Below are 13,546 nucleotides of genomic sequence, written 5' to 3' on the forward strand. Positions count from 1 at the left end.
TTTTTGGGGTTTGGGGGCTGGGTCTCATATCAAACTCCCAGGGCTCCAGACTCTTAGACTTCCACAGCTGGGAGGACCATAATTTCTAAGTCTGGTTTCTTTCAACTTCTGCTTCTGGAAGACTGAAACTTTTATTTTCACCAACATTTGTTTATTTACATTGTTTCTATTCTATTTCTGTTTCTATTCTTTTTTCCTCTATTTTTTCTTTTCAGACTGTATTTTTGCTTTCAATGTATTCATTTGTGTTATTCATGTAAAGAATTGTGCACAGCGGCAGTTCTCGAAGACCAGAAACCTTCTGTTCCCTTACAGCTGGAGTCACAGGGACTTTTGAGCCTCCCGAGATGGATGCTGGGAATCGAGCTCCGTCCTCTGAAACAGTACCAAGCACTCTTAATCTTGGATTCGCTTCTCCAGCCCCCAGTTTCTCCATTCTTGAATTGGTTTTTATCCTATGTGTGTATTTGATCCTATTTTTCTTGGAGTCATGGCACCTTCTTTGAAATGCTTATGGATCCAGTGTCTTAATGTGAGAGCTTTTGCCTTTATCATTCCAGAGCTATGACGATGGATATAGTTTCTACCTCTCTTTCTATGGCCTTTAATCTTGTTTGCATAATTCAGCAGTTCTGTCTATGTTTTATGTTTAGGTCTTCAATAAACTCATCAGGAGATACAAATATTTGGAAAAAGCATTTGAAGATGAAATGAAAAAGGTAAATTCAAATATCTAAGGCTGAAGGATCCTGATTGGGGTCCACCTGGGCCACAAAACAAGATCATATTGCACACACATACATGTGCATGCACACACACATACACACACTCACGCAAGTTTTTAACTTCAGCACTCTTGCTCCCTGGCATGAGGTGATGCCTCGTTTTGCTGAGAGTTTCCTAGACATGGATCAAAGCCAAATGCTTTGATTCTGGTTCTTCCACTTACTCAGTATAAATATCGGGGTAATGTGATTGCTCTGAAACAAAGTCTTTGGGGTACTAAGGATGCCGAGTTTGTGTGTTCTACACACATCACAGAGCGAGTAAGAGAATCGCGTCACCAGCATGTAAATATAAACCTGTATTCATGTTGGAATCTTCCCTGGTGCTGAGTGTTGAAAACACAGCCAGGTCCCTGTTGTGATTGGAGCCCCTGGGGATGTCAGCGTCATAACTGAGAAATAATGAACTTGAGAAAATGTAGTCACAGCATAAAGCAACAAAGTTAGGCAATGAAGGACCACATCCCACAGCCCCAAGGACTTAAAACTCATTGTGAAGAGGGGCATAAAATCCCCTTTGCTTTATTCAAACTTTGTAAGTCACCCTCCCTCACTTTCTTAGATCTTAAGGTTTGAAGCATTATGACCAGCACATCTTCTCCCTTCTTCCCAAAGTCAAAGAGTCCTCTCACGTTCTTTCTAGAAATTACTTTATCCCGTATCTTCCATTGCCTCCTTACCAAGGCTTGGGTTTAAACTATGATCCAAGAAACAATGTGCTTGATTCTGAATGTTTTAAAGACTTGGACAACCCTTTTCTCCCTCAAAGGTCTTACTTCACATGAATTCTTTCCTGTTGTGTTTTGTGTTTGCAAAAAGTTAAATTCAGGGGGCTGGAGAGGAGGCTCAGCAGTGGAAAGTGCTTCTTAGACTTGCAAAGAGCCTGAGCCTGTGTCCCAGCACTCATTGGGTGACTTATAATAACCTGTCATTCCAGCTCCAGGGATCCCACACCCTCTTCTGGACTTTCCAGGCACCTGCATATACATGACAAGCATACACAAACACACACTTACATGTAAATCAATAAACCTGAAATTTTGTTCTTTCGAAAATAAAGTTTTTGCATATGCCATGGTGAGGAACTGGTCACCCAACATGGGAACGGGGTGAAAGCCAATATATTACAGAATACATGGTCACCATAAGCTTCCCCCTTTCCAGGTGCAATAGCCACATGTACATTATATGTACACACTGTCCCTAAGCGTCTCTTACTGTGACTATAGCTACGTGTGCATGAACCTAGAGAAAAGTACTGTGTCACAGCCTGGCTTTTTACAGTGTCCATTCGTCACTGGGCACATGTCCAGCGTGTGACAGCTGCACCATATGCTTCCTCACCTAGACATGGCGGGATGTTCTCATTGCATTGTCTTCCTACCCCGGTGTCTGCACGTATAGACATGATCTCTTTTGTTTGACCCGCAGCTTCTCCTCTTCCTTAAAGCATTTTCTGAAGCAGAGCAGACAAAGTTGGCGATGCTGTCCGGGATCCTGCTGGGCAATGGAACCCTCCCGGCAGCCATCCTCACCAGTCTCTTCACTGACAGCTTAGTCAAAGAAGGTAATTGTGCTTGGGTCTTGCCGCGTGCGTGGGGGAAAAGAAAGGAACACTACAGACATTGTCGCATGTGTGGCAGAAAGGAAAGATGCGCTATAGACAGAAAACTGCCCGCCCTCCACATGCGTGTGTGTGTGTGTGTGTGTGTGTGTGTGTGTGTGTGTGTGTGTGTATTTACACATGTATATCTCCAAATAGGAAAATTCACATTTATCATAAATAATTAGAATGTGCACAGCTATATGTTGATGTTTGAATTCTATTTGCCAACTAAAACCTTAGGCAGAATGTGAACACCTTGAAATTGGTTAGGTCCAAACCATTTCTTCCAGCTCATATGCTCCCGCCCTCTTGGTTTATGAAACACTTCATTGTCCGGGAGTGCTTTGTGCTTTGTAGGACCTTTTTGCCCTTGGAGATAAAATCCCCTTCATTTTCAAAAGATCCCTGAGACAGAAAACCTCTTCTAAACCATTTCAGCTTCAGATCTGTGGAACCTGTGGAACCTATCATGAAGCTGAAGCCTAAGAGTCATCACAGGTTCCAGGCCAGCCTGGGCTACAGAGTGAGTTCCAGGCCAGCCTGGGCTACATAGCAATTGCTCTGCCTGAAAAAGCAGACAAACATGAAGGCAGGGTTCTCGGGCGTTGGTTCAAGTCACATTTTTAAGATCTTCGGGGTGAGATGGCATGCTAGTCAAGAGCACTTGCTGCTCTTGTGGAATTCTAGGGTGTGTTTCCAGCAGTTCTAACTGCAGCTCCGGGGAAGGCTACACTCTGCTGATTTTAGACATACACGCATGCACATACATAAGCACATATGCACATTAAGGTACCTTTGGAAAAAGGCCTTCATTGTCCAAAGGACAGTGGATATTTTTCAAGTCGAGATCGCTGCGGCAGAAAGAAAGATACGTGCGTGAGTTCTAAAGTTTTTCAGTTTGCATGGCTGCAATAATTGATTATACAATAAAACAAGAGTGGGCTGTCTTCTTGTAGGAGGATAATGGTATGCAAATTATAATTTAACATAAAACAGTTATTTTCCTTAAAAATAAATTAAAGGGGCTTTTGTGAGAACATCTGTTTCTTCTGGGAAGTCTTCCTCCTGCGTGTAGGACAGCCCAGCTCCATTCACGCCCATAGGGCTAGAGTGCTGTTGTAGCTAGGAAAAAGTAGCAAGTCAAGAGACAATTGGCATTGCGCAGATTCTCAACAGTGTTATGGTTCTAGAATCATTCATTATTCATGGTTAATGCTGGACATTTGAAAGTATTTTTCTGAAAAGAATTCAGGACCTTCCATGTATCTTACATTATTAGCTGTCTACACACAGAAAAAGAAGGTACAATTGACACCTTATACATTGATAATACTGAATTACCTTAGCCATCACAATAGAAAATAATCTCCTTGCTAGTTAATGTGACCCTAAGTGGGTAGGGTTCAGCAGTCAGTAGCACTTTCTACCCTTACTGACACTAAGGATAAGTTCCCAACACCACCAGGTGGTTTATGACTACTTATCCCTCCATCACTTCAGGGGACCCAGTGCCCTCTTCTGGCTCCCATGGGCATGTGCACACATAAGGTGTATATATAATACTCAGATACACACATGTGCATCAAACAAAAATAACACATTTTTAACAGCAACCGTTATAGAAGTTGGGTGGTGGTTGTAGGACTCAATTATTTACCTTTTTTGTGTTTGAAATTGATTGTAGTAAAATGGGGAGGAGAATGTCTTTGCAATGGGAGTGATCTTGTGTTTGCATTGTGGCTTTGTCATACTTCACCGTCTCCTAACTAGGAAAGGATTATAATATTATGTCTTTGCTCAACTCCTATCTAATAACCATCCAATAAAATAGGACCGTTCCACTCAATAAGAGAGTAACTTCAAAAACATTCCAGGTTTCCCATCAAGTGTCTCCTGTGATACAGAGTGATAGGCTTAAATATAGATTTTTTTTTAAGCTTCAGGTTTCAATCACACTTTATTTTTTTTCTTAAAAAACAGATTACAGAATAGTCTCACTTTTATTCCCTTGCCTAATTGTATTAAAGTTTATATTCATTCTATAAGCTACTAATATTGCTTATAGTTTGCACTATGAGTGGGGGTGTAGGTCACTGATTCAGCACCTGCCTAGCATGCGTGCAGGCTCAGGTTTCCCATCCAAGGACACCGAAAGAGAGCTCATCTTGAAAAGTAGTCAGCTCAAGATTCTTGAGGGTATAATGTGTGTGTGTGTGTAATGCCACAGCATGTGTGTGTTGATCTGTGCACAACTTTCTTGTGCTAGCTTTGCCTTTATACAGATTCCAGGGATTGAACTCAGGTTCTCAGAGCCATTTTGCTGACCCGTGTCTTCTAAGGGAAGTAGTGACTGTAAAGTTAGGGTGGACATCAGAGTGAACAGAAACACCGTTCATTCCCCAGGCTTCATTCCAAGAGTGGTGTCCTCAGAGCAGCTTTGGCACGCACCCCTCCTTGTCCGTGTTCGACAGTAAGGCACGTCTTAGCATATAGGTCCAGGAGCCTTGCCAGTCAGATGGTGCAGATGGCTGCGCTCACTGAGGTAATGACCAGCGAGAGGTACCAGAACTGAGACTCATCAGAGGTCAACCTGGCTTAACTGAAATAGGAATTCTGCTAGAAAGGAATATTGCTAGCTGCTTATGCCACCAACACGAGGCAGACATTCAATTTAGGAAAATCAGTTCAATATTTCAACTACACCATCATCAAATACTTTATAAACATGTATTCAGAAATTGGAAGTGTTCCAGAAAAACTGACTGCTAACTAACCAGTAGTTTATTTGGGGAAGTAATCATGATTCAAATATGAATAAGGGATTGAGTGGCTTCCTGATTTGCATCTACACATCTATCTAAATTACTTTTAAAATTCCAGAAGTGTTTCATTTTCAGCAGCCCTGGTGTGTGAATCGAAAGGTTGGTGACCATCCTTATCAAGAGGTCACTGTCAGTCACTGTCAATCCTTACTGACATCACTTAACCAATCAACTGTCCTTAGAACTACGCTTCTGTCATTCCAGCTGCTCAGAAAGCTGAGGCAGGAGAACTGTGTGTTCCTAGCAGCCTGAGCTACACAGCAAAACCCTAACTCAACAACACAAAAAATAAATGAATCTTAACTAGATCATCAGACTTTGGTTCTGCCTATCAGGTTGTCCAACTTCAACCCAGTCTCAGTGGCAGCGACCACTCCAGAGTCACACCCTCTGCCAGGAAGTCTCTAGGCTCTCCCACATCAAACCTAGGCGTCCTCAGCATCTTAACGTCTGTGTTGAAAGCATCGCAAAAGGAAAGAGTAGAGTGGGAAGCCTCCCCAGCCCTTCCCAGGCTCTCCTTTCCCAGGAGACACATTGGCCACTGCTTTCGTATCCTTCACCTGCATCTCCTGATCTTAAGTCCCACAATCCTCGAGCGCAGTGACCTTGTGGGGCAGAGCAGAGGTTTCCCCAGTTGTCTGACCATTGTGCTTTCTAGTAAAGACGGCACAGATGGCCAGCGGTCATCTTAGTCTTAGCACCCATGAGCTGCGGTCATTAACTGCCTTTCTTTGAACATAGAATATTGTATGTATTCATACCATGAAAGTAAGTCTGGTAGTTTTTACCCCAAACATCTCCAGTAGTTAGCCAGAATTTGTGAACACAGCCTTATCCTCTGAGTTTCATCCATGTTTACAAACCTGTGACTTTAGAGGTCATTAGGTGACCCTAGAGGTCATCAGTCGAACTTTTGGTACTGTGAGCTCTTGCAATTAGTGCTTTTTAGGCATACTATATATAGTTCAGTGGTCATGTAGAAACCCTGGCCTGGTGTTACAGTTTGTGGTTCCAGTACAAAAAGCAGACGTAGGAGGGTTCCTGGGGTTTACTCCCCAGTAAGTCTTCCCTAACTGGGGAGCCTCAGGCCAGTGAAGAGACCCTGTCTCAGAAAACAAGATGAAGGACTTCTGAGGAGAGATACCCAGTGCCACCTCTGGCCGGCACACTAAGTGAACATGAATAAATGAACACATGAATAGTTAAGTTATACCAGATTGAAATCAAGAGTCCTGCTCTGAAAACTTTCTGTTCTTTGTGTTTTGAGTCAGTTTCTCTGTGTAGCCCTGGCTGTCCTAGAACTAGGCTGGCCTTGAACTCAGAAATAGATCCGCCTGCCTCTGCCTCACGAGTGCTGGGATTAAAAGCGTGCACCGCCACCGCCCGACTGAAAAGTATTTTCATTGATTTTCCTTGTTGATTTTTTTGCTGTTGTTCACCTGTTTTTGTTGTAAGTGGAATATCACCATGTTGCCCTGCCTGTCCTCAGACGCCCTGTGTAGATCAGGTGCTCTGTCTCTTGTAACAATGCTCCTGTCTCTACTTCCTGTTTCTGGCATCGTGGGCATGAGCCACCATGCCCCGGTTCTTTCTCACGAAGATGCTTTCTTTGTAGTAGGACAGGAGAGCTGTGCGGGCAGGTCTGTCTGTCTGTCTGTCTGTTTTGCTTCTCTCCCAAATTAGCTGTTCCCCATTTCAGGAAACCTGGTCAGAACTGTCGTCTTGCACGGCCGCACACGGGGTCTCTGGCACACGGGAATGACATCTCCTTTTCCTTTCTCAGGCATTGCGGCCTCATTTGCCGTCAAGCTTTTCAAAGCCTGGATGGCAGAGAAGGACGCCAATTCTGTTACCTCTTCCTTGCGGAAAGCCAACTTGGACAAGCGGCTGCTTGTAAGTGTGTGTGCATCAGAGGCTGTCTGCGCGACTGTTGTCAGCATGGGGTCACGTCAGTGACATGCCAGCCTCTGCTGAACTGGCCTGTGTTCCTTTTATTTCTCGTTATCATGGAGAGACTAATTCCATTCTAGTCTTACATACGGCCTTATATATCTTAAGTAAATAGAATACCTGAGGCCAGTAATGAGGAAGCCTTTGGGGGTGCGTGTGGGCTTTCCGAGAGAGGGTGAACAGGGCGGGGAGTGCTCTGTGCTGGTAAGACATCCTGTAGGGTAGTGTGATGCACCGAACAGGAGGGAAAGAGAGCGAGCGCGCGAGCGAGCTGAGTGTTGATGTGCCTTTTCTCACATGAACAAGACACTCCTGCAACATGGCTATCCCCAGCTATGAGCCACATTAATCCCTTCTCTTAACTTTGTATCTGATACATGGTCTTATCCCTGTATTAAAAACTTTAAGGGATGCAAACACTCATGTATGGATGTTTGTTGACATGGTATGGACATTTTATCAACAGTAAAGCTTTCTCTTTAGGGCTGTGGTGTAATTTGATGATACAGAACCTGCCTGACACACTCAAAACCTTCCTGGTTGCATTAACTGCAAAACTAAAGTTTTAATGTGTTTCTTTTTTTATCTCATGCATGCCGTGGTGCACATATAGAGGTTAGAACAATTTGTAGGAGTTTGTTCTTCTACTGTTGTTATGGGAACCAAACTCAAGTTGGTGGACTTTGCATCAAGCATATTTACCCAGTGAGCCATCCTGCCGGTTCCACCATAGCATTTTTGGGGAGCCTGTGAATTATCCGTGAACGAGCTGGATCTTTTCTGGTCACAGCAGGGTTCCATGTGTCTTTTCACTCCAGGAACCAGACTGAAGGATTAGCTCCCGTTTAAGAGATTGTGTCTGCTTGGCACAGGACAGGAACACTAAAAGCATACCTTCTATTCGCCACACAGTTATTGGCCCTCCTGGAGGTGTGGCTCAGTGGTTAAGAGTACCTACTACTCTATGTCAGGAAAAGGAAGCTCCCAGCTCTTCTCCCAGGTGCTCTTGCATGCCTCTGGCCTTCAGGGCCACCAGCACCCATGTGCACGGGTCTACACATTGACACAAATGCATAAATATAATTCACAATAAAATCTTCAAAAAGAAGTCACTGGCAGTCCTGGAAATAGAGTAGGACTGTTAACTCCTTCTGCCTCTGTCTGTAGACAGTTTGGGGGATGGGGGGGGTGGGGAGGGGGCGTCTGTTGGTCCACTTTGACAGAGAGGATGTGGGTGATTGAAAACAAAGATAGAATCTCTCACAACTTACAATGGAAGACTCAAAGAGTCCAGCTTCTTAACTAGCCATCGGTCAGCTGATCAGATGACTGCTGGTAAAGCTTCATCTGTCTTGAGAGCTCGTCATTTAACTGTTCTTGCTGGATCCGTGTGTCTGTGTCTTGTGGGAATGAGAAGCACGGGTGTTGATTCTCCCAAATGCTCACAACCTCAGTCGGGTGGAACAGGGTGCTTGGGATATACGGGTACGGTGGGTGCCTGAGAGTTCCTGACTTCACACTTGGCATCTGTTGCTTTCTCAAGGGAGTCGTTTTTCTTTCATGAAGATACACAATTTACATAACTGTTCGGAAAAATAGTGATGTTAGCCTTTAGTCAGCAGTGTTACTTAAGGAGGAAAAATGTGTACAAACTCAAAGAAGAGGGGATGGGATAAGCTATGCCCAAGCCCTAGAAAATGGGAAAGTAAAGTTGCTTTTCCTTTTATTCCTTGAGTATGGTTTTTTGCATATTGCATGCCAGAAATTTTTGGGAATGTGGAGAATTAAAAGAAAGCAAACAGACCCTTGACTTTTTGAGGTAACATTCTTCTTCAAGGGAATGAGCAACACACCAATAAAACATGTATAATTTATTCTTAAATGGTGAAGTCGGGGTCAACATGGTACACATCTATAATCCTAACACAGGAGGACCACCATGGATCTGAGACTAGCCTTTCGCTACAAACTGGCTTTGTAGCCAGTTTGGGGCCTACCTTCATGAGACTACCTCAAAATTAAATAAATAAAATTAGAAAAAAAAAAGATGAAAACACATAGAGATAAAATTGAAAATGATACAGACAAAGGCTAAAGGAGAACAGGTGATGGGGAGCAGTAATCTTTTGCTTTTGGTAGTAAGAGATAGATAGATAGATAGATAGACAGACAGACAGACAGACAGACAGACCGTCATATGACCTGCATGTGTATAAACACATTAGTTAGATTTATAGAGGGATAGATAGATAGATCCATCTGGATGGATGGATAGACAGATGATGGATAGATAGATAGATAGATAGATAGATAGATAGATAGATAGATGATAGGTAGATAGATAGATAGATGATAGGTAGATAGATAGATAGATAGATAGATAGATAGATAGATAGATAGATAGATAAATTGATAGGTAGGTAGGTATGGATGTTGAACAGATAATAGTGGTCCTCTCCCTGGCAGCAGCCCCATGGCAGGTCTTTCCACAGAGATAAGTTTAAGAATCATTGGCTGTACGCATTCAGATCTAACCAATGAAAAGCACATGTCTGTTTTTCATACTTGACAGCAGTTTGAAAATTGCCTTCCTTCCATAGCTGGGTGCTGGAGTCACACAGGATGAGATTGTGACTAAGTGCTGCTGAGCAGGCGCCAAGCTGGTAGGGTAAAACGAAGTGATGAAAATACGAGGCCGCTGGGGTGTTTGGCTCTTTTTCTATTGCTGTTTTAACAACAACTAAGAAAAAAAATCCATCAGAATTATGTAAGAAACGGAGCAGTTGGTGAGGCAGGTTTAGATGGGGCCTCACTCTCAGCTGAATTGAGAGCCACTGTTGTTGGCGGATGAGAACCCGCTGCTCCTTCTCTGGTTCTGAACCGGAGGAGCCGCATTTGCTCAGGGCGAGGAGGAGCCACTGGTGTCTCCCCTGGTGTTCCTGATCATTTCAGCTGTACAGAGAGAAACTTGAGCTCAGTTAAAGGAGCAGTGTGAGCAGCTAGTGATGTTGATTTTTTTTCTCTCAATTTAAAAGCAACTCAAGCACCAGTCAGTTTTTCTCAGGCTTTTTGTTGCTGTTGTTTGGCTGGATTTGGTTTTGTTTTGTTTTGGGGGTTTCTTTTGGATTTTTTCAAGGCAGTGTGCAGTCTTGGCCATCCTGGAGCTCACTCTATAGACCAGGCTGGCCTCGAACTCGCAGAGACTCGCCTGCCTCTGCCTCCCGAGTGCAGGGATTGAAGGCGTGTGCCACCACTGCCCAGTGAGAGTTTTTATCTTTCATTTAGTCAAGCAAATTTAGTCCTGTGCTGCTATTGATTAAAGTGAAAGAAAAGGGGGTCTGGTTCCAGTGAGCACAGCAAGTGTGTCTGCCTTGGGCAGTCCTCTATAAAACCATCTCGTTTTTAAAGGCGCTCAGCTCTGCGGCTGTACTAGGGACAAGTGCTTTCCCGCGGAGCAGTCCTTGTAGATCACAAGCGCGTTACCATGGAAAATCCATCCTAGCCTGAGCCGCTTGGAGTTTACCCCTCCCCTTTGCTCCTTAGGAACTCTTCCCGGTGAACAGACAGAGTGTGGACCATTTTGCTAAATACTTCACTGATGCGGGGCTGAAGGAGCTGTCGGACTTTCTCCGCGTCCAGCAGTCACTGGGCACCAGGAAGGAGCTGCAGAAGGAGCTGCAAGAGCGACTGTCGCAGGAATGTCCCATCAAGGAGGTAGGAGGCCATGGTGAAGTGCAGTGTAGCACATGGGGGTAAAGGGTAGGGGTGGGGGCCCTCGGGGAGGTAGGAGGCCATGGTTGATGGATGCAGGTGTGTTCGCTTGAATAAGCATTCATGAGACTATGCTTTCCATGGCCAGCGCTGTCAGAACGATGCGTGCTGGTGTGTTGTGCATGCGTGTGAATACCAATACAAATGGCAGGAATTACATAGGTCACATAGCACAGCTTTTGCTCCCTCCTGTTTATTGTTATATACTATACCCTTTTCCTTAGGACTTGTCTCAAAGTGTTCACTCAGAATCCTCTTTTATTACATTTTGGGGTATTCTAGAAATTAATGGTATTTTGGTACAAATGCCCTACTTAACCTGCTGCTATGAGTATCAAACTGTTTCACCAACATACAGACTTGGCCGTCTATCTGCCGTTAGAAAACCCCATAGTGTGGCATTTCTGTTTTAGGGTGGAGTCTCTCTGGAGTTAGGCATCCACTATGTGTAGTGTCTAGGCTGGGCACTTCGTATCACTGGGTATGAATGTGTGGGCCTGTTTCTCTTTTCATGGTGATTGGAGTCCGACTCAGGACCTGGTAGATGTACAGCAAAAGGGCCACCATTGAATTACATTCCAGCGCCTTTGGAAAAGAAAACCCAAATCCACACAGGGAGCAATCATTTGGGCCAGCAACCCCTTTATAAAAAGCTGTGTAAGAGCTACAGGTTTTGGAGCTTTGTTTCAGCATGGTTTGCTCTGTGTAGACGATTGGTAATAACTGTTGTTGTATCTGGAAAGGTATCCTTAGGCTGAGAAACACCCTTTTTATATGGTATGATAAACTTAAGCTGGGAGTCCCCCTTACTCCCAAATCTCTCACCCCAATTGTACCTACTATGTTCTAAGCCTCGCCTGGCTTCTTGAAAGGTTGAGAGCCGGAGAAGCTCGCACTGATAACTGTCTATCAATCAGGTGGGGCTGGTAGAACAACAAATGCCCATGCATCCAGGGCCGGAGAAGCTCACGCTGACAACTGTCCACTAGGTGGAGGTGTTAGAACAACAAATGCCCATGCATCTGCACCTCACAGTCAGCAGTGTTTCCAGCGCTGTTCAAACTAGAGTGTTGCATGACCTCTGTGGGGGAAGGGAGCTACGGGGAAGCCATAGTGCTGCTTGTAGGTGCAGGCTTGCCCCCTGCTCTACCTTATGCTAGGAACGGCAGGCAGCTCTAAGCCCGAGGATGGTTCAGCCACTTGAGAGCTATTCGACCCACTCTTTTGTTTCTGAAGTTCAGAGCAGAAGTAATAAAAACGGTTGTCTTCACACAGGAAAAGAAAGGGAAGGAGGGTGTGTTGTTAGTTACAGGGTAGCATACCAAAGATACTGTATGACTTTTAGTCACTTCTAAGACCCTACCTGTAATTGTGATTGTGTCAAGAAAAAGGCACAGCATCTGAGTATGAACAAAACACACTGTTCGGCGGACCTGCATTCAGAACTGAGAACTGAGACTGAGTCTTCATATTTGAAAGGAGAGATGACCTGCTGAGTTTTGCTAGACTGGCATGAATCAAAGAAAAAGGCAGAATTTGGGGTGTGGCTTGCTTGGCAGAATGCTTGGTTGACATGCATGAGCTTTGGGGCCAGCACTTCGTAGCCCAGGTGTGGTGTCCAGTCTTAGCAGTCAGGGGGTAGAGGGAGGAGGAACAGACGTTCAGGGCCATCCTCACCTAGAAAGCAAGTTTGCCTGTCTGAGGTTTGTTCTTGATATCGATTTTTCGAGACAGGGTTTGTCTGTAACAGTTCTGGCTGTCCTGGAACTTGCTCTGTAGACGAGGCTGGCCTCGAACTCACAGAGAGAGATCTACCTGCCTCTGCCTCCCGAGTGCTGGGATTAAAAGCGTGCACTACCACCATTGGGCTAAGTTTCCATGTCTGTAAGAAGAGGGGGGAGGTGCCTCGGTGCTTTACAGTGGCTTTACCAGTTGACTTTTCCCTGAGGTGGGGCATGGGAATCTCAAGAGTAGGAATTAAAAAATACATTGTAGAGAATGGATGTATACAAGGCCAAGACATCAAGAAGTTTAATTTTGAAGAGTAGGGATAAAAATTCACAAACCTTTTGCTTTCTTCAAACCCGAAGAGGGGCGCACATGCCCCATCCTCCTGAACCTGCGGGATTCATCCCTACCCTTCCAGCCTTTCTCTTAGTCCATGCTGTCTGGCAGCTTTTGTCTAGAACTAAGTTTGCAAGGTAAAAGTAGATTTTTTAGCTTTCGTCCATCTTGTCATTTGAGGATGTGCATCAGGAACGGAGACGCTGAGTGCAGCCCTTCCCTCCCTGCCCCACACCTTTTACTGACCTTGCCTTGGAGAGAAATAACCCATTTCTAAGCTTTATATTTGGTCTCTTGTTGCTCACTGACTCTCTCTCTCTCTCTCTCTCCGTGAAATGTAGGTGGTGCTTTATGTCAAAGAGGAGATGAAAAGGAATGATCTTCCGGAAACAGCCGTGATCGGGCTTCTGTGGACCTGCATCATGAATGCTGTGGAATGGAACAAGAAGGAGGAGCTCGTGGCGGAGCAAGCTCTTAAGCACCTAAAGGTGATGAGTCTTAAATCAGAGCCATCCCTGGGAGTCTGCTCTGCCCCCTGAGGGTATGAG

The 13,546-nt window shown here is 44.6% G+C and overlaps 1 protein-coding gene across 1 annotated transcript in view; it reads left to right on the forward strand.

Moving 5' to 3' along the window:
- Bzw2 (basic leucine zipper and W2 domains 2) overlaps positions 1-13,546 on the forward strand; it is a 50,966-nt gene that overhangs the window by 27,403 nt on the left and 10,017 nt on the right. The window contains exons 5-9 of the mRNA XM_048415493.3: positions 654-719; positions 2,217-2,352; positions 6,997-7,106; positions 10,707-10,877; positions 13,340-13,486. Coding sequence (XP_048271450.2) covers positions 654-719; positions 2,217-2,352; positions 6,997-7,106; positions 10,707-10,877; positions 13,340-13,486 — 630 coding nt within the window. The remainder of the gene's footprint in view (positions 1-653; positions 720-2,216; positions 2,353-6,996; positions 7,107-10,706; positions 10,878-13,339; positions 13,487-13,546) is intronic.

Source organism: Myodes glareolus, chromosome 11 (genome assembly GCF_982192425.1).
Source record: "Myodes glareolus chromosome 11, mMyoGla1.1, whole genome shotgun sequence".
In the NCBI taxonomy this organism is placed as follows: Eukaryota; Metazoa; Chordata; class Mammalia; order Rodentia; family Cricetidae; genus Myodes; species Myodes glareolus.